At 45.3% G+C, this 20,289-nt stretch overlaps 1 protein-coding gene across 1 annotated transcript; it reads left to right on the plus strand.

The window, feature by feature from the left end:
• Window positions 1-1,217: 1,217 nt before the first annotated feature.
• Window positions 1,218-19,839, plus strand: TNFSF15 (TNF superfamily member 15). The gene is made up of 4 exons (XM_004423365.3): window positions 1,218-1,448; window positions 15,686-15,728; window positions 16,687-16,734; window positions 19,385-19,839. The coding sequence occupies exons 1-4, from the start codon at window positions 1,218-1,220 to the stop codon at window positions 19,837-19,839; spliced, it is 777 nt and encodes a 258-aa protein (XP_004423422.1).
• Window positions 19,840-20,289: the final 450 nt, after the last annotated feature.

A 20,289-nucleotide genomic window follows, 5' to 3' on the forward strand; every position in this document is an offset into this window, starting at 1 on the left:
GGCCTAGTCCCAACACCACCTCTTTCTCCAGGAAGCCTCTCAACCCCCAACTGGAATGGACAACCTCCTCCTGGGTAGAATGGGTGCAGATATCTGAGGGCGGGCACTATACAGCAACATGTGCAGTGTGGTGCAATGGTTAGGAAGCTCTGGAGCCAGCCTGCCCAGGTCCCAATCCTGGCTTTATGGCTTACTCTCTACGCTTCAATTTCCTTATCTGTCAAGTGGGAATAATAACATTACTACGTCAAAAGCTTGTCTCAGGATTGAATACTTTCATTGACGCATTTAACTCACTTAGAACAGTGATGGCACAAAGGAAGTGTTTATAGATGTTAGGCTTCATTACATTTTGTGGCCCCCGTACACACCCAGCTGTGAGCAAGGGCTATCACTGGTGCTCAGTTAATCAGAGAGTAGAAGTCAATGTCCTTCCCTCCCGAACAATCACCTCTATGACCTCACACCCTTTGCTTAGACAATTGGTCAATACAAGCGAGAAATACATTTTCCTTTCACAGGCAGTTGTGTGGTAGAGGCAAGAATCCCAAACCATGATTTAGAAGAAGTAGACCGTCTTCCTACCTCCTCTGTCTTAATCCCTGGATGACCTAGGGCAACTGCCTTCGCCTTCCAGAACTTCAGTATTCCCATCCGCGCAATGGGAATGAGCTCCTATAAAGCTCAAAAAGACAGAGCGCTTGGCCAGCACATTGCAAAGTGGTGATGCAAGTGTGGTTTCCATTTCCCACTCTGCAAGCCACACCACACACCTCCCCATCCCTCACTTTCACTTCCAGAAGAAGCACCCTCCCCAGATTGGCACAGCTGGCAGGACTCCAGCCCAGGGAGCAGGTATATTTTAATTTGCCCCACCCACTGCCTTGATAAATTCTTTTTTCTCCTCCTCCAGGGACTTTCCTAACTTCCTTCTGTAAATGAAGGAAGGAGCACATGAGTACATTGTATATAAATATGCTTGGGAAAGATTTCTTCTTCTTCTTTTTTTTTTTCCTTAAACCAAACTTAGTTTCTGTTGTAGGCGGTGCTTTCCCTCTCGGGGCAGGGCTCAGAGTGTTGTGGAGAGGGGAGGGAGAGAGGCCAGGGGGAGGAGTAGGCAGCGATTAATTCACCCACTGTGAGAGCAGCTCTTCTATTTAATGGGGGGGTCTCTCTGCCCAGGAGGAGTCAGAGGCATCTTCAGGACCAGCAGGAGCATGGCAGAGGATCTGGGGCTGGGCTTTGGGGAAACAGCCAGCGTGGAAATGCTGCCCGAGGAAGGCAGCTGCAGCCCGAAGGCCAGAGCCAGGCTAGCAGCCAGGAGGAGAGGCAGCAACACACGTTGGGCTCTCACCTGCTGCCTGGTGTTGCTCCCCATCCTGGCAGGACTCACCGCCTATCTGCTCGTGGGCCAGCTCCGGGCTCAAAGAGAAGCCTGTGTGTTCCAGGTAAGCAAGACTCCCCACCAACCCTGGGGACCCTCTGTGAGCACCTGCCAGCTCTTGCAGCTCTGACAGAGCTCCTTGCCCATCACATTCCTTGCTTCAACATGCAAAGGAAATGTAGAATGTGAGGAGTGGAGAGGTCCAATTTGGGTTTTGTTCTCAATATTTCCAGGGAATGAATTGTCCCTTTTTATGTTTATATGGGAACAACCTCAAGCCACATATTTTTAGAAAATTATGATCACAGTGCACTGATAATTTGAGAACATTTCTTTTCTTTAAAAAAAACTCTTTAAATTACATAACCAACACATGGTCATTGAAAAAAGTCAGAAAACACAGATAGGGAATAGAAGATAATTATCATTACTCATAATCCCATAGAAGTAACCACTCTAAAATGTTAACATTTTGGGGTATATAATTCCATAGTTTTTAATTAGATGGGATTATTTTGAGTCTCCTAATATGTTATGATTTTATTTATTTTTAATAAATTCACAGCAGCATGAGACTATAGATGGTTGTGGTATATTCCTGTATATGTATGTGCTATAGTTTATTTAATCAACCCCCTGTCTTGGGTTTAGAAATATTCTTTTTCAATGCTCAAGAAAGAACCTCCTGCCTGATTGTCTATCTCTCAGGTCTTGCTGGGGGCAGGGAGTCAGGGAGCTTAGGTCCTGGTGACCAATGGTGCAATGGTGGGGGAGTTACAGGTGTCAAGGGGAAAACTTATAATTCTGGACTAGGAACATCAAAAACCTTAAAGCCTGAAGAATGGGTCATTCAAGTAATACTCCTTTTAAAAGATTCTCCTGCATCATCTGTGATGACTGATTTAATTTCAGTCCAAAGTATTAAATTCCAGAGGAAAAAACAAGCTTTTCAATTGGTTTAATTGGAAACCTGCCTTCTACGCAATGCTGGCCAACTTCAGAGCAGAGACATGGTGAGCAAGCCATGGCTAATGTGTAACTCTCACCACCCCATCAGGGTCAGCAACAGACTGTGATTCAGGCAGTAGCATCTATGGCCACACGCCATAGTTCAGAAAATGTAGAAATATGCAGATGACCCGGAAATGCTGTTCGTGTTAGAAGAGAGCTGCAGGGCATGGGAGGTCAGCTGCAGGGCATGGGAGGTCAAGCTGTGACCCTGAGATCACCATGGGGCTTGTCCCGACAAAGCCAAATTGCAGCAACTGGTCAGCACTCTGGAACTCTGTCTCTCTTTAGCCAGAAAGAGATGGTTGTCCTTGAATCAGGCATTGAGTGGCTTCCAGGAACTGAGCTCTCCTGAGTGTTAAAGGGAAACACTCCCTCTGCCCAACATGATATCCGAGATCCTCTATGTTGGCAGAAGCCAGAGAACACATCTGTTGATCTAGGAGACCATCAGGTGGAATGGCACAGCCTAGAGGGGGCCAGTGACTTGCCCAGTCAGGGGATAGCGTCTGCCTTGTTGTAGGACTCAAGAGATGAAAAGGCTACTACTGTCCGTTCCGTTATAGTTAAACCAATCTCCGTGGAGAACAGACATGTGGGGAGGTTTGGAGCTGTGGTTTGGCCAGGCTGTGTAACTTCTTGGTACGTCAGAAGAAAGAGAAAGGGAAACGTGGGTGAGGCTGGACCACATGTAGCAATCAGAGACCTGAGGAGGAACAGCTGGCCCATCAGAGAAGAGAACTTCAAGACAAATGTTTCAAGAGTTCGAAAGGGGTTCAAAGAAGGGTCTGCCTGCTGAGATGCAGACAGATTCAAGGGCTGGAAGCATTCTGGGGTCAGCAACAGTGGGAAGCCCATCACCACCCTTGGCCTGAAGGGGAAAATGGAGGGAGGAGTTTTAGAGGAACCCAAGGAGACCCTAAAACGTAGAGAAGGCCTGCCTGGAGGAGCTAAGGGCTGAGTAGAGGGAAGGCCGGAAGGAAGCAGGAAGAGGGGAGGAAAACCGACTGCTTCTGCTCCCAGCCTCTTATCCCATTGTCCAGACTCAACTGGAAGCCGGGCTCAAAGGAGCCAGGGAGCAAGTGTGCCCAGAGGTCAGCCTCGCGGGGCATAGGGCAGGGCCAAGAAGAGCAGAGAGTGAATAACCAGCTCAGAGGAGATAGGAGAAGATGGGATTCAGGAGGGAAACCAGTCATGGAGCAAAGCTTGGGTGGACACAACAGCAAAATGTCATGGCTCTTCAATGCCTGAATTTAAATCCCAGCTTAGTCACCTCTACTGAGTGAAAATAGGCACATGGCTTCATTTTGTTGAACCTGTTTCCTTTTCTACCAAAAGATGATACTAATATCATATTCCGACAGCACTGATAAGGCACACGCAGGAGCAGTTTGTATGATGGGAATGTGGGAAGAGCTACATGCACACGGTTACTGTGACGTGATTGTCACGCTATGCCCGGCACCAGGCAGCTACCAGGAAAACTTGATCTTGGCCAAGTCTGATGCGTGAGATGGACAAGGAAATAGGCCATGTGCAGAGGAATTCCAGATGTTCTCCTAGCCCAGCCTGGAGGTAGGGGTGGTTCAGGGAAGGCCTCCTGGAAGAGAGAAGGAAGGCACCCGTGGCTAGAATGCTGTCTGTGCCTGAAGTCCAGGCCACTGACCCCATTACAGAAGAAAGCCATCAGACAATACAGGCCATTGGAGGAAACAGGCCTTTAAAGGTCATCCAGCCTAAAGCCAGAAACAAGGTCATCTGACTCCCTGCTCCGTGCTCTCCTCTGCAGTGTCAAGCTGCCCCTCGCAGGACCACAGGAGACATGCTATCAGTAATATCAGGGAGGGAAGCAGCTACAACTGTTACCAACGACTGAGCCTCATCCCTAGGCCAGCCTCCCAGCGAGGAGCTTCACAAACCAAATCCCATTTCATCCTCAGAATCGCCCACCCGGGGCTCCTGGGCCAGGGGGCAGTTAGGGCTGCCCATATTTTTCCAAGTAGGACAAAGAGGATCAGAGATGTAGCATGGCCTGCTCATGTTGGGGAAATATAATTGAAAACAAAATCTTCTCCCATCCCAGAAATCCTCTCCACCAAGGTAGTAGAGAAAGAAAACACTTCTATTATTGAATAAGCTTTAAACCAGGGAGTTATGCGCTTGCATCACAGGCATCCGCTGAGATTGCAAAGACGAATGGAATCTCACCCTTCCCTATAGCCAAGAAGATGCAAGCCATTCCATACATGTTCTCAACATAAACAACAACTCAAGAAGACTTGACGGCACCATTCGTCACACACAGTTCATCCTGAATTCACCTTGGAATTGGGGCAACCATCTGTGTTAGCTAACTGGCTTTCTCTGGCAGAAAAACAAACTTCTCATATCTTTATGACAGGAGGTAGTTTTGCAACTTGGAGCAAGGTGCCTACCTAAGTTAGGCACCTACCTTCCCACAGAAACTGGGAGATGGGGCTGCTATCTCTCTTGATGTTCGCATTTCAAAGAGATGGCCCCCAGGTCCTGAGAAAGAAAAGGCCTGTCTAGTCCTCAAAAGGATTTATATACATTTACATTTTTTTTTTAATTTTTTGTTTATTGCAGTAAGATTGATTTATATACATTTAAAAGAGAGGAAAAAGTACTTACAAGTTTTCTAAAGTAAACGCCCTGGGAAAAGGAGAGGAGGGAAATCTCTTCCATTATTTCCAGCAGGGAGAACTAAGCCTCTTATTTTTAATTTGCATTTGTCCTTATGATCTAGATCCCACAGTTAGTAAGACCTAGATCCAGAACTTGCACCCAGATCTGTCTCCCCCAAAAAGCCTGGAACATTCCACAAGCCCTGCAAATACAAAGCCCCACTGTGATCTGCCTGAGTAGACTCACCTCCGGGACAAGTAGCAATAACCCCTTTCCTCCTCCCATCCCCTTTGTGTCCAGCCCTTGTTGCCTCCTCCTCTTCACCTCCCCACACCCAGCCCCATGGGTCTCTTCTGCCCACAGCCTTCAGTGAGATCCGTGGAATCTGAATTGTTTCTGGAATGAGCTTTCCATTCCCACAGTGGCCCAGGCCCAAAGGCAAGTCAACTCCAACACAAGGAGAATTAAGAGAGGAGGATCACCCAGCCCTTCAAATACATTCACAGCCCTGAAGAGTAGGCTCAGCAGGCGAGGATAAACAGATGATAATAACAACAATAACAATAGCATGGTGTTGACTCTCATCTCACACTTGTAGAGCACTCTCACAGCTCTCACAAGCATGATCCCACCAGACACTCACAGCAACCCAGAGAGGGGGGTGGGGGGGTGAGCAGTCATGTCTGGCAGATGAGGAGCCTGAATTGAGAGAGTCAGAGTGAGCGCCCAAAGTCACAAAGCTGGAGGGGATGGAGCTGATCTCGGAGCTGGCACATCCAGATCTCTTTCAGTTTCCATGTTGTCTCCCCACTCCGCCCCTCCTCACCCACAATCAAGCTTTGTGATCATGGAAAGCACTTACCATCTGCCCTTTTTGTGGATGAATGACTGATCCCCCTCATGTGTTGGGGAAACAGGGGGAATTCTGTTCTACAGAATACTCCTGTTCCCTATGCATCACCAACACATGAGGGGAATCCATTCATTCATCCATAAAAAGGGCAAAGGGGTAAAGGGGCACGTGTGTGTGGTCACAGATGGCAACTAGACTTTTGGTGGTGAACACGATCCAGTCTATACAAAAGTAGAGATATAATGATGTACAGCTGAAGTTTATATAATGTTATAAACCAATATGACCTCAATAAAAAACGAAAGAAATAAATTCTCTAAAGACGAGCCTAGCTTTGATTCTCCACTCAGGACCCCAAATGATTCTTTGAAAACCTTCACTGGGTAGTGTCACAGCTCTGTCTCCATGGTCTCACCTGGTACCGTCCTCCCTCCTCTCTCTGCCCCGTCACTGGCCTTTTGGCCACCCTGGCTTTCCTCAGTTTCCCCAGCGCTCCAAGAGCTCTCCTGCTCTTGGTCTCTACGTAGGCTGTTCCCTCTGCCAGGACTGCTCTAAGGGACTTTCTCATCCCCCCTGGCAACAACCACAGGGGGCTGGCATCGCTGAGAATCTTTTCTAATCTAACATAGACAAGTTGGGGCTTGAGATGCAGAGGCTCAAAGGGAAGAGAGTGAGCAAAGCACAGAACCTCTGAGTGTCAGTTTTCCCGTAATACCTACCGACTGAAGTGCTTCGCAGATTCCAAGTGATCCCATAAAGCCCCTAGTGAGTGCCTGTCAATATGGGCACCAGGTGGACGTTCCTTTCCTTCCCTAAATAGGAAAGGAAAGCTCCTCACAGAGTGACAGAAATGAAGAGATGAGAATGCCCTTCGTCCAGGGGTCAGCAATGATGACCCATGGACCAAGTCTCTCTCGCTGCCTGTTTTTGCATAAGTTTTATTGAAACACAGTCACACCCATTCACTTAGGCACCGTCTATGGCTGCTTTCACACTACAATAGCAGAGTCGAGTAGTTTCAACAGAGACCGTGTGGCCCGCCAAGTTAATGTTTACCATCTGACCCTTTACAGGAAAAGTTTGCAGACCCTTGATCTAATCTAATCTTCTCATTTTATAGTGGAGGAAACAGAGGATCAGAAATGAGAAGGAAAAGTTCAGGGTCACTGAGCAGGTCCGAGGCAGAGCAGGAACTGGATTCTATTTCTACGTTGCTGGGCCTCATTCTACCAGAAAATGAGATGGACTCCATGTTTGCTGGGTCCCTAGACCAGACATTAGAAAAGTAACCGCAACTGGCATAGGAATGTTCTAGGTTTTTATTAGCAGCAACAAAGATGATTACCAGGACTGTAAAAAGAATATTTTAAACTGAACTCTTTCTTAAGGGATTGTGTAAGGAAAGATGCAATGTGACAAACTTATTACCCAAGTAAGCTGCCGAGCAGAAATCAAAATTATATTAGAAAAGATTTGGAATAAATTCCTTTAGGTAAAGTGTCCATAAATACAGCATCAGTTAAATACGTCATGGTGCTCCCATGCAGTGGAGATTGGCAGCTGGCACTGTTTTTAAAAAATGGGGCATCACTAGGGCCACCCTTGTGGCCTAGTGGTTAAGTTCGGTGTGTTCTGCTTCAGTGGCTCAGGTTCAGTTCCCAGGCCCTGATCTACACCACTCGTCAGTGGCTGTGCTGTGGCTACGACCCACATACAAAATAGAGGAAGACTGGCACAGATGTTAGCTCAGGACCCGTCTTCCTCAAGGAAAAAGCGGAAGATTGGCGGCAGATGTTAGCTCAGGGCAAATCTTCCTCGGGAATAAAAAAAGTGGGGCCTCTCTATACATAAGGAGAGAGGATTTCTCTAAGTTATACCATTAAGCGTAAAAAGCAAAGTGCATAACAGCATATAGAATATGGGACACTTCATTTTCTAAAAAAATAATACATATTCACTTAGAAGAATGTGTTTATAAATGCATAGATTATCTCAGGAAGAGGATGAAAGAGACTGGAAAGTCTGCCAGTATCCAGGTAGAGGAACTGGGTGGCTGGGCGACAAGGGAAAGGGGCAGACATTTCTAAACCTATACCCTTTTGTACAAAATGGATATGTTACCTACACAAAGGAAAATAGAGACAGTAAAATGTTTTAGGATCTTTAGACTCCGGGAGAATGTTAGGTAGATTCGCATCTTGGAAAAGTCGTGGGTCCAAGGTTCAGATCCAGTTTGAATTCTGGCCTAGCCTCTTCTTAGCCATGTTGTGTAACCTTCCTGGGCCTCAGCTTCTTATGCATGAAATGGGATCATTAGAAATAAAGTACTTCAAGTGACTGGCAGGGATGGGGGATTAGCAAGTCGTAGCAATCACTATTATTATGACCACGGAACTTCCCTGCTCCTGGAAATTACAACAGAGAGGCCAACTTCTCCACCCACTCTGGAATCTGCCATCACCAGGCCAGAGAGCAGGATTTGGCGCTGGAGGGCTTTTCTTGGTCTCTGTTGTTTGTGAGCCATGTCTGTGCCTCCTTCTCCACCCTGTCTCATGGGCTTGTGCCCCCAAACCACCCTCCAAGCCGTTCTATACCCAACTGCACTAGACCATGGCCTGCGCCTTCTTTGGGCCCTTCGTGGCTTCCACTGCCCTCAGGATGGGTCCACAGGTCCTACTCTGACCCAGAGGTGCCCTGAGGCCAGGCCTCCATCTTCCCCAGGCTCTGCTCTGTGCTATAGGCACAACGGAACGCACCACGCTGCCTCAGCCCCAAGCCTGGCACAGAGCAGGCACTCAGTATTGTGCAATGAATTGTCAGGGATGCCATAGGAGACTCTGCTTCCCAGGGTGCACCACTGTCCCATCTCTGTCCTTTCCCTCCATGCCCTACTTCTAGAATCATCTCCACACACTCCCCCACGTTCTCCTTGGTTCCCTCCAATCTCACTTCCATCCCTTCCTTAAAAATGCCTGCAAGCCTCTTTCGCCTTGTTCCCTGTACCCCGTCCACTCCCCACGCATGCCCCTGAGCCCCCTTGGTCTCTACCCAGACAAACGGGACCCCATAGTGATGCCAGCTCAGGCTTCAAAGTTACACAGACTTGAGGGAAAGCCATGGTACACCCACATGGCAGCTGTGACCTTGTAATAACTTATTATATACCAGACACCACTCTAAGCTTTTTCCTATTTAAGGTTTTGAAAAGGGTAAATAAGATCACACCTAGAAATTCCTTAGCCTGGTGTCTGGCATATAAACACTTGCGGTATATGTTTGCCACTATTACTACATGCACCATCTCAGGTGATTCTGGAAACTGATGAGGAAAGTACTGCTGTTATCTCCCTTTTAGAGATGAAGAAACTGAGGCTGGGAAAAGTTAAACCACGTGCTCAAAGTCACACAGTCAGAGTGTGACATTGGGATTCAAATCCACCATATATGTTCCTCCTGACCACTATGCTAGTCTGCCTCTGGGTATAAGCCCAGCAAATCATTCACTCCCTAGGGTGGTCAGGAGGATTTAACAATGACACCCTGAAAGGTGCTTGGCACATAGTAAATCCTCAATAAATGCTAGTCCCCTTCCTCCCTGGGGGCACCTTGCTGTACCTGGCATCACTAAGTGTTTGCCGGATGGAGAGAGGGATGGAGGGAGGTGCACGGTACCTGGTCTCCCTAAGGCTTACACACCCTGTCTATAAAATGGGAGGTTAACACCCTCTCTTCATAGCACTGTGCTAAGAATTCTGCAAGGAGACGTCCAGAAAGTTATTGCCATAAAGTAGATGCTCAACAGGCATGATTTCCCTGCCCGCTCCACCTTGGGTGAGCCCTTTTATCTCACTCAAGCTGTTTCCTCTTTGGGAAGGAGGACCGTAATGATAATCCCCTTTCAGTGGTGTCTAGAGGAAACAGATAGTTGAGGTAAAAGTGCTTTGTAAATTGCAAAACACTGAGCACTCTGTGACACTGCCCCCTGCTGTAGCCTCGGGAAGTCCTGGCTCACCTGGAAGATAAGCCCCACTCTCTCCAAAGGTCGGCCTGTGGGCAAAGGGCAGAGAAACCAGAGGTGGTGTAGGTGCTTGCAGAAATGCAAAGGGAGGGGGAGCGAGCTGTGGGTGTGAATCCCAAACATTCATGGCAGCTGGTAGCTGGCGATGCCAGGATCCATTCATTCACCTGTTGAAATAAACATCACTCAATGCCCAGCGCCGCAAGCTCCCGCGTCCTCACCAGACAGATCACACACGCCCGGCTGCAGCAGCAGAATGGCTGCAAGAGGTCATCTCCCAGCCTAGTGTCCTTAATGAGGCTCAGCAGCCTCATTATAGCAACAACCTCGGGTTTTGAAATGAGTGGGAGGTACATTCCATTCCCTCCACCTGTTTGCATTCTGAAAGGGCAGAAGTCCAGAAGCGAACTGTGGACTGAGGAAGCCTCTCCTATTGGGCAAAGGCGGGAGCCGTCCAGAGCTCCTAAATGATCCCGGTCTGCCGCTGGTCATGAAGAGACACAAGGTGGCTTCTGTTTATCATTAAAGTGATGAAACCAAAGGGAAGCTATGTGGAACCAACAATACATACCACAAGCATTTATTGAGGCCAAAGAAAGAAGGAAAATGAATTGGATATCCGCTTTATGTGTATGGTCTTTCTTAGCCATCACAATAGCCCTAGGAGGAAAGAATCATTGTCTTCTTTTACTGATGAGGAAACAGTCTCATGGAGCTTAGGTGACATGCCAAAGTTAGACCAGTAGGTAATAATAGAGCTGGGATTTTCACATTCGCTCGGCTGCAAACACCACATTCTTTGCAGCACTCTGAATGTTGCATGTAAAGCCCCGTCCCATGCACCTTGGAGGATGATGAAACAAAACAGGCTCAGAATAAAACATTTCCACGTTGGATTTATCCTGTGCCAGTACAAACAGAGAGAAGCAAGGGGAAAAGATAAGAAGGCAAATGTCTGCGTATTTCTCCTAGAAGCGCTGGAAGGATGTTATGGGTCATAAAACATTTATGCCTTTGCAATTGCAGCATTTATGCTGGCAAGAAATGGATATCTCTTCTTGTTTATGAATATACTAGAGAGTGGCTACGGAATATGGAAGAAAGGCTAAATGGGTCATTAGTTAAAACACACTCAAGGGATTTTCCTGGGGAAATGTCAATGAGAGAATCGCAAAGATCATCTCGCTTCAGATTCGATCGTCTTTGTGTGTACTCAGCTTGTGTTTATGGGGCTCCTGATGTATGCCAGAGTCTGTACTTGGGCTAAAGGTTCAGATCCCAGGGCCTCTGTTTACTCTTTGATCTGTGGCTTACAAAGGCCATAAAAAGGCGGTACTCTCCTTTGAGGGTTGCTGGAGTATTAAATGAGGAACGCACATAAATGTCATTACAAGAGCTGACGCCCAGCGAGCGCTCCTCCTTCCCTTCATCCTGCCTTCTTCCCTATTTGAAGAATTAGAGTGATTCCAAAAATGCCTATAGTAATAGGTTATAGTTAGTTTGAGTTAAGGATTGCCAATCAACACGCAAAAAATAAGTGAGAAGGGAAAAAAAAAGAAAATTAAATGAGAGTGAAAATTCCCCTACCTGTAGGAACTAAGGAGAAAAGCAGTAGCTTGTTTTGCTTGGGCTAATAAATGCTGATGATAGAGAGCATCCTACTGTCCACTAACACGTATGTCCATGGTGTACACATTTGCCTTTTCTGGCTTTGACTCCTGGCCAACCCTTGCAACTTTCCACAAACATTTTTAGAGCATGAAGATGATCTAAGCAGAGCCTGATGAAAACCTTTAGAGGTCCCAGTACTAAAAGATTATGGCTACCCACCTCTACAAATTAAAACTTCTAAAATTTAAACAAAAACTCAAAACTTTGCATGTATTCTAAAATAAAAAGGTCTCTTTCCCTGTTTTTTGGATTATAAAACTCTGACTCAAGTCGCTGAGGCTGGGCCTTACTCTATCTTCTGCTCTCTTTTTCTTTTCTGCCTGTTTTTCTTTCTTTTTTTTTTTTGTGAGGAAGATCGGCCCTGAACTAACATCTGCCAATCCTCCTCTTTTCTGCTGAGGAAAACTGGCCCTGGGCTAACATCCATGCTCATCTGCCTCCACTTTATATGGGACGCCACCACAGCATGGCTCGACAAGCGGTGCGTCGGTGCGCACCCGGGATCCAAACCGGCGTACCCCAGGCCGCCGCAGTGGAGCGCGCGCACTTAACACTTGTGCCACCAGGCCGGTCCCTCTGTCTGTCTTTCTGATGCCTGAGCAACAGCATACCTTGCCAACTGAAATCTAGTAGAAGTGCTGGGCACTGTCTGAGACACCAGGAATATAGTGTGAGAAAGACATACAAACCAGGTCCTTGCCTTCATGCAGCTTAAATTCTGCTAGAGAGAGAAAAGCAATAAACACATAAATAAGTACTATCACTGCAGGGAGTGATAAATGCTCACGAGGGAAAATAAAATTGGATCCTTGTTCTCAGCCAGTGATTTGAGAGGGAATTGAAGGGTGTTGTTGGACTCCATGTGTATTCAGATTTGGAAGTTAATGTTGCAGTGACCAGCATCCCTCAGGAGTCACCGTCTCCTTGGTGCCCCAGAGTAACCCAGAAGCAATGGAAATGAGTCAGGGTGGAGGGCAGAAAGAGATTTTATTGACCTGGTGTTGTCAGCAACTAACTTGAGAGCAGGCATTGATCCAGCTCAAATAAATAAACTTTTCCCCAAATAAGCCACTCTTTCTTCCTCTCAAATCTCCTCTTCATTCATTCCTGTTTCCCACCACAGTTATCTTCCTCCCACGATAGACAGAGTCATTATTAAGAGAAGCAGCAACGGAAGGCTTTAGACGCTGTTCGTGGAAAGAGAGTCCCAGCTGACGTTCTTCTTGGGGACTCTTGGAATGTTGTGGTCTTCAGCACCTGCCAACTGGCACTATCACAGCCTCCAGATGTTCGGTGGCATTCTGGGCCACTAAAAGCCATACATGTCCATCCATATATGAAAATAAGATGTGGCTCAAGTTATAGAAATCCAGCAGAGCAAACGGGGAAGCATGCTCCCACCCCAAATATAAAAATAAGCAGGATGTTCAAGATTTCTCAGCAGACAACTAAATGAAGCAGAAGGCCAACCAGAGCAAGTACCATTTCCTATGGAAGGGGATGCAACCACGCTCTCCCCAATTCTCTTGAGAACCCCATCTTCAGTTTTCTGGCTTGCCAAAAGACCAATTCTTTATCAGCTCTGTCAACAGCAAGTAAGGAAACAGGCTACAAAATAGGCTCGTTTCTAGGCTGCTTCTGCACCCTCCCCATCCCATCAAAGTCATTAATGCTGGACAAGTAGTCACATCAATTGGGTTTAGGTTTGTACACATGACCCTACTTCTAAATATATATAATGTATTCATTCGGCAGCAGAAATCCTTTCAGTTTCCCAACTGCTAGCATGCTCTGTTGGGCCTCCTCACTCTTGCATAAGCTTGTGGCCTTGTCGGGAATGGTCATTACCTTTTATCACCTGGCTAATACCTGTGAGACCTGTAAGACTCAGTTCAGGGGTAATTTCCCCTGATTCCCCCTCTTCTGGGCCAAGTTCCTGTTTTCTGAACTCTGTGTTTTCCCACTGTCATAGTGCATGAAATTGCTGATACTTATCCATCCACCTCACCAGATGAGGAGCTTGCCCAGAAGTTGTAAGTTGCAATGGCCTAGGGCTTGGTCTTCTGGAGTCAATTGGCCTTGGTTAAAACCCTACTCCTCCACTTTCCAGGTATAGGACATTGGGCGAGTTACTTCACCTCCATGAGCCCCATTTTCTACGTGAGGATGTGAATATCCTCCACTTTAGATGGTCCTTGCAAAGCCGAAGGACATGATACTGAAGGAGATGAGGCTTAACATAGCACAGTGTCACTTCTCATTCAATAAACAGTAGCTACACTTACTGCGTTTTTCAGGTGCCTTGAATCGTTCGCTGTGGTTGCCTCTTATGCTGAAGCACAGAGGACTTGGAGAGGAGTAAATAGTGGATAACAAGTTTAGGGTGGTAAATAGGGTCTTTGAATGTCAAGTATTTGGGACTGTTTTGAAAGCCATGGGGAGCCATGGAAGGTTTTATGAGCAGAGTTATGTCTCAATAAAGTGATGCTTTAGAAAAAGCCCACTGAAGACAGGCTAGGAGATGGATTGGAGAAGAAAAGAAACCAGAGGCAGGAAGACCTGTTAGGGAGTTGTTGGAAGAATCCAGGAAAGCAGCACGCTGAGGCTGAGAGTGGAGGCGTGAAAGAGAAAAAACTGCAAAATAGAAATGACAACTTGGTTTGTGGAAGAAGAAAGAAGGAAATTTCAGGCCTGGTAACTGAGGGGAAGCTGTAGTGGTGCCATTAACAGAATTAGGAAGCAGAGAAAAGGGAGCTGGAGAGACAATGAAGTCAGTCAGTCATTCAAAGACAAGATCTCTGCCCTCAAGAGGGCTACGAGAACCAAATCAGTAGAGGTTAGGTTGCTCGGCTTGGGAGTAAAAAGAGCCTGACGGTCTGGGCTCTAACAAGCTCACAGTTATCACAGAACTGCTACAGACCTAGACTCAAAAATGGCACAGCTACGTCCACATGACCACACATACGTGTGTAGAGACACCCGCGCACACAACACCACACCACAGACATATGTAGATACACAGATGCAAAGACACATCACTTCACGCTCTTTCCCACTGATGGAGCTGTCTTCTCTCATACTCACACAGACACACAATTCCTCATTCACAAGGACACTCACGCACACACATGCGGGTTTTAAGATGTAAAACTGATCAAGTGTCCGTGGTGACATGAGGCTCATTGTTCATGGGGGACCGTGTAGTTACGAGAACCAAATCAGAAGACCCTGGGTTGAGTCAAAATCACATCTGAGAAGGGTTTTTGGAAACTTGGTAAACTGTAAGATGGTGATTTTATTCCTAAACTAAGAGTTTAGTTTCGCTCCTGAGATTGATATTCAGGCACGTGAATGGTAGTTCCTTCATTTCCATGCATTCTTTGCACTGACTCATACATTTTCTGAGTTGATCCTTATCTCAAAGCTGGGCGTTATCTAGGACTACAGATGTTATCACTCCCCTTTTACAAATGACACCAAAGCTCAGAGAAGAAAAGCATCTTGCTCAAGATCATAATGTTAATAAATGGTGGAACTAGGATTCAAATTCGGGTCTGTCTGCCTCCAAAGCAATTACTCTTCCACTACCATGTGATATCTGAAATGGCTCACAAACTGGGATGGCAATGATGAAAAAGTCTTCAAGTCTTACAAGGAAACGGAACAATTGTTGAGGCTGATGAGAAGGAGAACGTAGCCATTATTTCTTTCTCTGAATCACTTTCTTAAAATAGCTCCAATTTTTAAATTGTGGTGAGGAAAAGAAAATAAAGCAAGTGTCATTATTTGTTCAAATAGAAGCAAGACAAGATGTCAGAGTGCTCTAAAATAGAACAAGAAGAGCTCAGGAGAGAACTTTAAAGATGAGCTTCAGAGACAAGCATAAGAGAGAGAAAGGTCTTTGGGGGGACTGGAGGAGGAAAAGGGAAAGCTTGGGTGCAAGATTCCCATCCCCAAAATATTTCATTCTGGTTTCTTTCACTCTCAGAGTAACCAGGCAGTGTAGCAGCAGCATCTTAATCATGCCCATGCTATGGGCAGCTGTGTGGGTATTGGGGTCAATAGGACCGCAAATAGTCTGAACCGTATCTTTCTTTCCCAATAGACACCAAAAGGACAGGAGTTTGGATCTGCACATCAGCGAGCTTGTAAGTGTGTTCATATTTGATGCCTTCTCTTGTGGGGAACAAGAACATATCTAGTAGTTCTGGTATGTAGGAGGTTCAAAAGCATGTAAACCCAGAGGAGAAGTGAGGGTCCTCCCCAGTCACTAAGAAGGCAAAATAGTGGCATGGCCAAGTGCATGGCCTGTGGAGTTGATGGCCTTTGGGCAAATGATTTCACCTGTCTGTCCCAGTTTACTCACCTATCAAAATGATTATAATGGTACCTACCTCCCAGGGTTAGTGTGGATTGAATTAGTTAACTCCTATAAAGGTATTAGAACAATGCCTAACACATCAAAAGTACACAATGATTTTTTCCTTATCATCATCGACAGCATCATCTTTATCACTGCAGTTAGAACACATTTGCCCATTATAATCATCTCTGAGAACCAAAAGGAAATTCTGAGGTCTTCTGGAGAACCGACAGGGAAACAGAGGTCCAGAGAGGAAAAGGGACCTGCCAAGATCATATAGCTACAGAGTGGTTCCCATCCAGTTCTGTCAGGACATCCAGATGCCTCAGTGGCTGTAGTTAAAGGGACCATGAAGGAGGCAAAAGGCCAATCAGCTCCCACAGAAGCAGTAGGAGGAAAAGAGAGGCAAGGTGAGCTTTATTGAGCACCGACCATGTGCCAGGAATCATTCTGAGCACTCTCCATCCACGGTAGGAATTGATGTGCCCATCTTAGAGATGAGAAAACAGAGTCTCAGACAGGTTAGATAACTTGCCCAAAGCCACGGGGCCAAGATTAATTTGTGTTCAAGTCTCTTTCTTTTGAGGTTCCCCTGTCCCCCTCAAAAAACCTGCAAAGAATGGAACTGAATCAAGCGGGAGGAGAGAAATATTTCTCTCTTGTTGCAGGCGCTGTGCAACTTCCAAAATGCCGTCTTCACTTCAGTCACCCTCTGACTCAGCATTTTTCTCCCTTCCTTACAGACCTTCCTCCAGAAGCTGCTAGAGATAAGCCAAGAGCACACCTGACAGGTAATTCTCCCTGACATGTTTTTCAGGAGACCAAGGGCCATGGACCTGACATTTCTTTCAGAGTGTTTGCCACAACTCGTTCTAGTAGCTTCAGTCTGGAAACCACACCCCTTGGTAACAGACTCCTCCTCTCAATTGAGGGTTTTCAGATATCTTCCTCACTTGAGGGGTCCAAAGGCCTATGTCTCTTGGGCATTTTCTTTCAAATTCTACTAGCCTTCTCTCTTTTTCTACTGTCTCTCTCTGTCATTCACATACTCAGTCATTTAGAAACGGCTTTACTCAAACTCAGAGATTCGTGTAATTCTAAATCTAGTCAAAGATGAAAGATCCCCAGAGTTCCCAATTTATGAGTCCATCTGTGCCCTATTCAAAATGAAGTTATTGGATGTTTACATTCAGGTAGGTATTTCTGAAGAATTTTCATTGATATGAAAAGATTAAGAGCAATCTCATAATATGACCCATTGGCCAGCTTCCCAAGTCTAGTGTCAAAATTCCTGGGGTCTCATACCTGGAGTTGCATACACATCTAAGACTCCAAAGAAAAGAGCAAGACAGTGCAGAAAGATGTGTTAAAAACCCATCTGAAAACTAGACTTAAAAAGAAGCATACTTTCCTGACCTATAAGAAAATTCACAACCCATAAGGGGCTATCCTTGTGACCCAAGAGGTTTGTCTTAATGTTTAACCAAGAAGAAACTGTTTGTGGTGAGTCCTGAGTGAAGATTAGGACCAGGGAGATGCCAAGTTGCCATCATTTACCACTTGCCTATAAGAAAGAGAGGGATTGAACAGGCTGGGCAGGAAAATCCTAAAAACTGAGTATGGAGATGCCAACCCTCTTCCTATTGAATGGGGGGAATAGAAATTGGAAAGGGAATCTAGGTTCTACTGAGCTCCTAATATGTAGCAGGCAATGTGGTAGGCATTTTACATCCATGATCTCATTTAATCTGCATATCAACCCAATGAAATGGGGAAACTGAGTCTCAGACAACTAAATTCACTTGTCCCAAGTCACATGACTAGGAAGAGCTGAGATTTAAGCTTGACTCTCAGAACTGCACTGTTTCCTTTACAACATACTTCCTACCCAAACTCCCACTTGCTGCTGTGTTGACATAGCTAATTGCATATCAATTTAACAAAACTTCCTTTGTCTACAGACTAAATAATTTTTGCTTTTGCATCAGCTGAGAGGAATTTTTTTTTTCCAAATCTGCTGCATTATCCACAAAGAAGGAGTAGAGACCATCAGAGGTGACTAATAAAAATGTGTTTCACAGATTTTGCAAAGAAGCAACAGAGCTCTCCAGGGACCACTTAGCGCAGGGGCCAGCAGAGACCACACACGTTCTGAACGTGTGTCATACTTGCAAAATAAACCATAGCCCAGTCAGTAGTGGGAAAGATGCTTTAGAAAAATCCAGGAACCAGGTTTCTGGTTAACCACCAAGTGTGAAGGTTGCTAAATGCTTCTTTATCCCGAAACTGTGGCTGACAGTACATAACAGTCATTGCTATGAATTTCAAAAGCAGTTGTAGGAAATTAAAATCTGTTTATATTTTTCCTGAAAAGTATTGGTTTTATCACAGACTATCTTCGTTGAAATCAATGGTTTGATTCTATTCATTTCTTCTGCTATAGATGCTTCATAAAAGTATTCATTCATCTGTTCTATATAATGAGTATTTATAGATAATGCACCCATAAGAACATATTAAACTATATAAAATAAAATAGGCTTATTTTTTAATCTGTCAAAATGAACGATGCTAGTTTATTTGGAGAAAGAAAATAAGTACATATTGAGTACTGTTGTATCCAGCCATTGTGATAAAAATATTCATGTCTCTTTCATTCACTTGATCATCAGAACAAGACTATGAGGAAGCTTTACCTCCAGTTCACAGACAGGAAATTGAGACTCAGGGAGGAGAAGGAACTCACATAGTTGATTAACAAGCATTTGTTCCGATGGATCAGTGGCGATAAAACAGTTCAGCTAATCACTTATGAGGCAAAGACTGGGTATTTCGAGGGTCTGGTGTCTGGCCTCGTCATAGGTTAACAAGGGGGCATCCATCAGTCTTATTCATGTCATTTGGGGAAGAGTGGTACTTTGCAATAAGCTGTTTTCCAAAACACAAAATAGTGAGGAGATTTCTTAACCTTCACTCTTTTCCAGGATCACAGGCCTCAGGTAAAATTAAAAATTGTCATATCAGAAAACTCAGGCTCTGGGGCCTGTCTGGTGGCATAGTGGTTATGTTCATGTGCTCCATTTCAGTGGCCTGGGGTTTGTGGGTTCGGATCCCAAGCGCAGACCTACACATGGCTCATCAAGCCATGCTGTGGCAGTGACCCACACAAATAAAGGAAGATTGGCACAGATGTTAGCTAAGAGACAATCTTCCTCACCAAAAAAATACATATATATATATATTTTTATAATTAAACAATATATTATATTTAATTACTTATTATAGTTATAGAGTTATAGTTAAACAATGTTCCTCCTCAAGGAGCTTGGTAGCTCTTGGTTTTATTGAATCATTTTCAATCTTTGAAAATGATATGAGACTCTTTAGCAAAGTTCACAGGTTCTGACACAAGCAAATTAAATCTTGCTCTTGTCTTTACAGTTGTGAGACAAACTCCCACACAGCCGCTGAAAAATCAGTTCCCAGCTCTGCATTGGGAACATGAACTTGGCTTGGCCTTCACCAAGAACCGGATGAACTACACCAACAAATTCCTGGTGATCCCAGAGTCGGGAGATTACTTTGTTTACTCCCAGGTCACATTCCGGGGCACCACATCCGAGTGTGGCGAAATCGGCCAAGGAAGCCGACTGAACAAGCCAGACTCCATCATTGTGGTCATCACCAAGGTAACGGACAGTTACCCTGAGCCAACTCAGCTCCTAATGGGAACCAAGTCAGTGTGTGAAATAGGCAGCAACTGGTTCCAACCCATCTACCTAGGGGCCATGTTCTCCTTGCAAGAAGGGGACAAGCTGATGGTGAATGTCAGTGACATCTCTTTGGTAGATTACACTAAAGAAGATAAAACCTTTTTTGGAGCCTTCTTGCTATAGAGGCAGAGTGGACGTCATTGTGTGAAACTCCTCTGGCTCCTATTTCCTAATTTTCTTCATTCATGTGTAATTATAACAAGAGGTTTTCTTGGAGCATTCCACAGAGACAGTGGTTTAGCTATGAAATGTAGGGCCCATAAGTTCACACCCTATATGCCTTACTGATGAGAATATTAATTGGAAAAAGGCAGAAGAGAGCAGATGTATTATCATGGTTGCTTAGAAGAGTGGTGAGTTTCTAAACATTAGAACACTGATCACCAAATGAATGGATGATCTACTCAGAACATTTCCACACCTTCTTATTACACGTTTGTCACCAGTGGGCCAAGTTACCATGCAATTTGATTACGAAGCATTTTCTTCAGTTCAGGAGCCTTGAACAAAATCCAAAACCCTAGAAAACAGTGTAAACCCTTCAGAGGCGAAATCCTTAATCAGTTTCCCCAA

Source organism: Ceratotherium simum, chromosome 29, assembly GCF_057802395.1.
Source record: "Ceratotherium simum simum isolate JZ-2026a chromosome 29, ASM5780239v1, whole genome shotgun sequence".
Taxonomy (NCBI): domain Eukaryota; kingdom Metazoa; phylum Chordata; class Mammalia; order Perissodactyla; family Rhinocerotidae; genus Ceratotherium; species Ceratotherium simum.

Excerpts from the sequence above, each read along its gene's own strand:
- TNFSF15 (XM_004423365.3), top strand. The coding sequence starts at position 1,218 with ATGGCAGAGGATCTGGGGCTGGGCTTTGGGGAAACAGCCAGCGTGGAA. Across the intron at positions 15,729-16,686 it reads ATCTGCACATCAGCGAGCTT|ACCTTCCTCCAGAAGCTGCT; the intron begins GTAAGTGTGTTC and ends CCTTCCTTACAG. Across the intron at positions 16,735-19,384 it reads GCCAAGAGCACACCTGACAG|TTGTGAGACAAACTCCCACA; the intron begins GTAATTCTCCCT and ends TTGTCTTTACAG.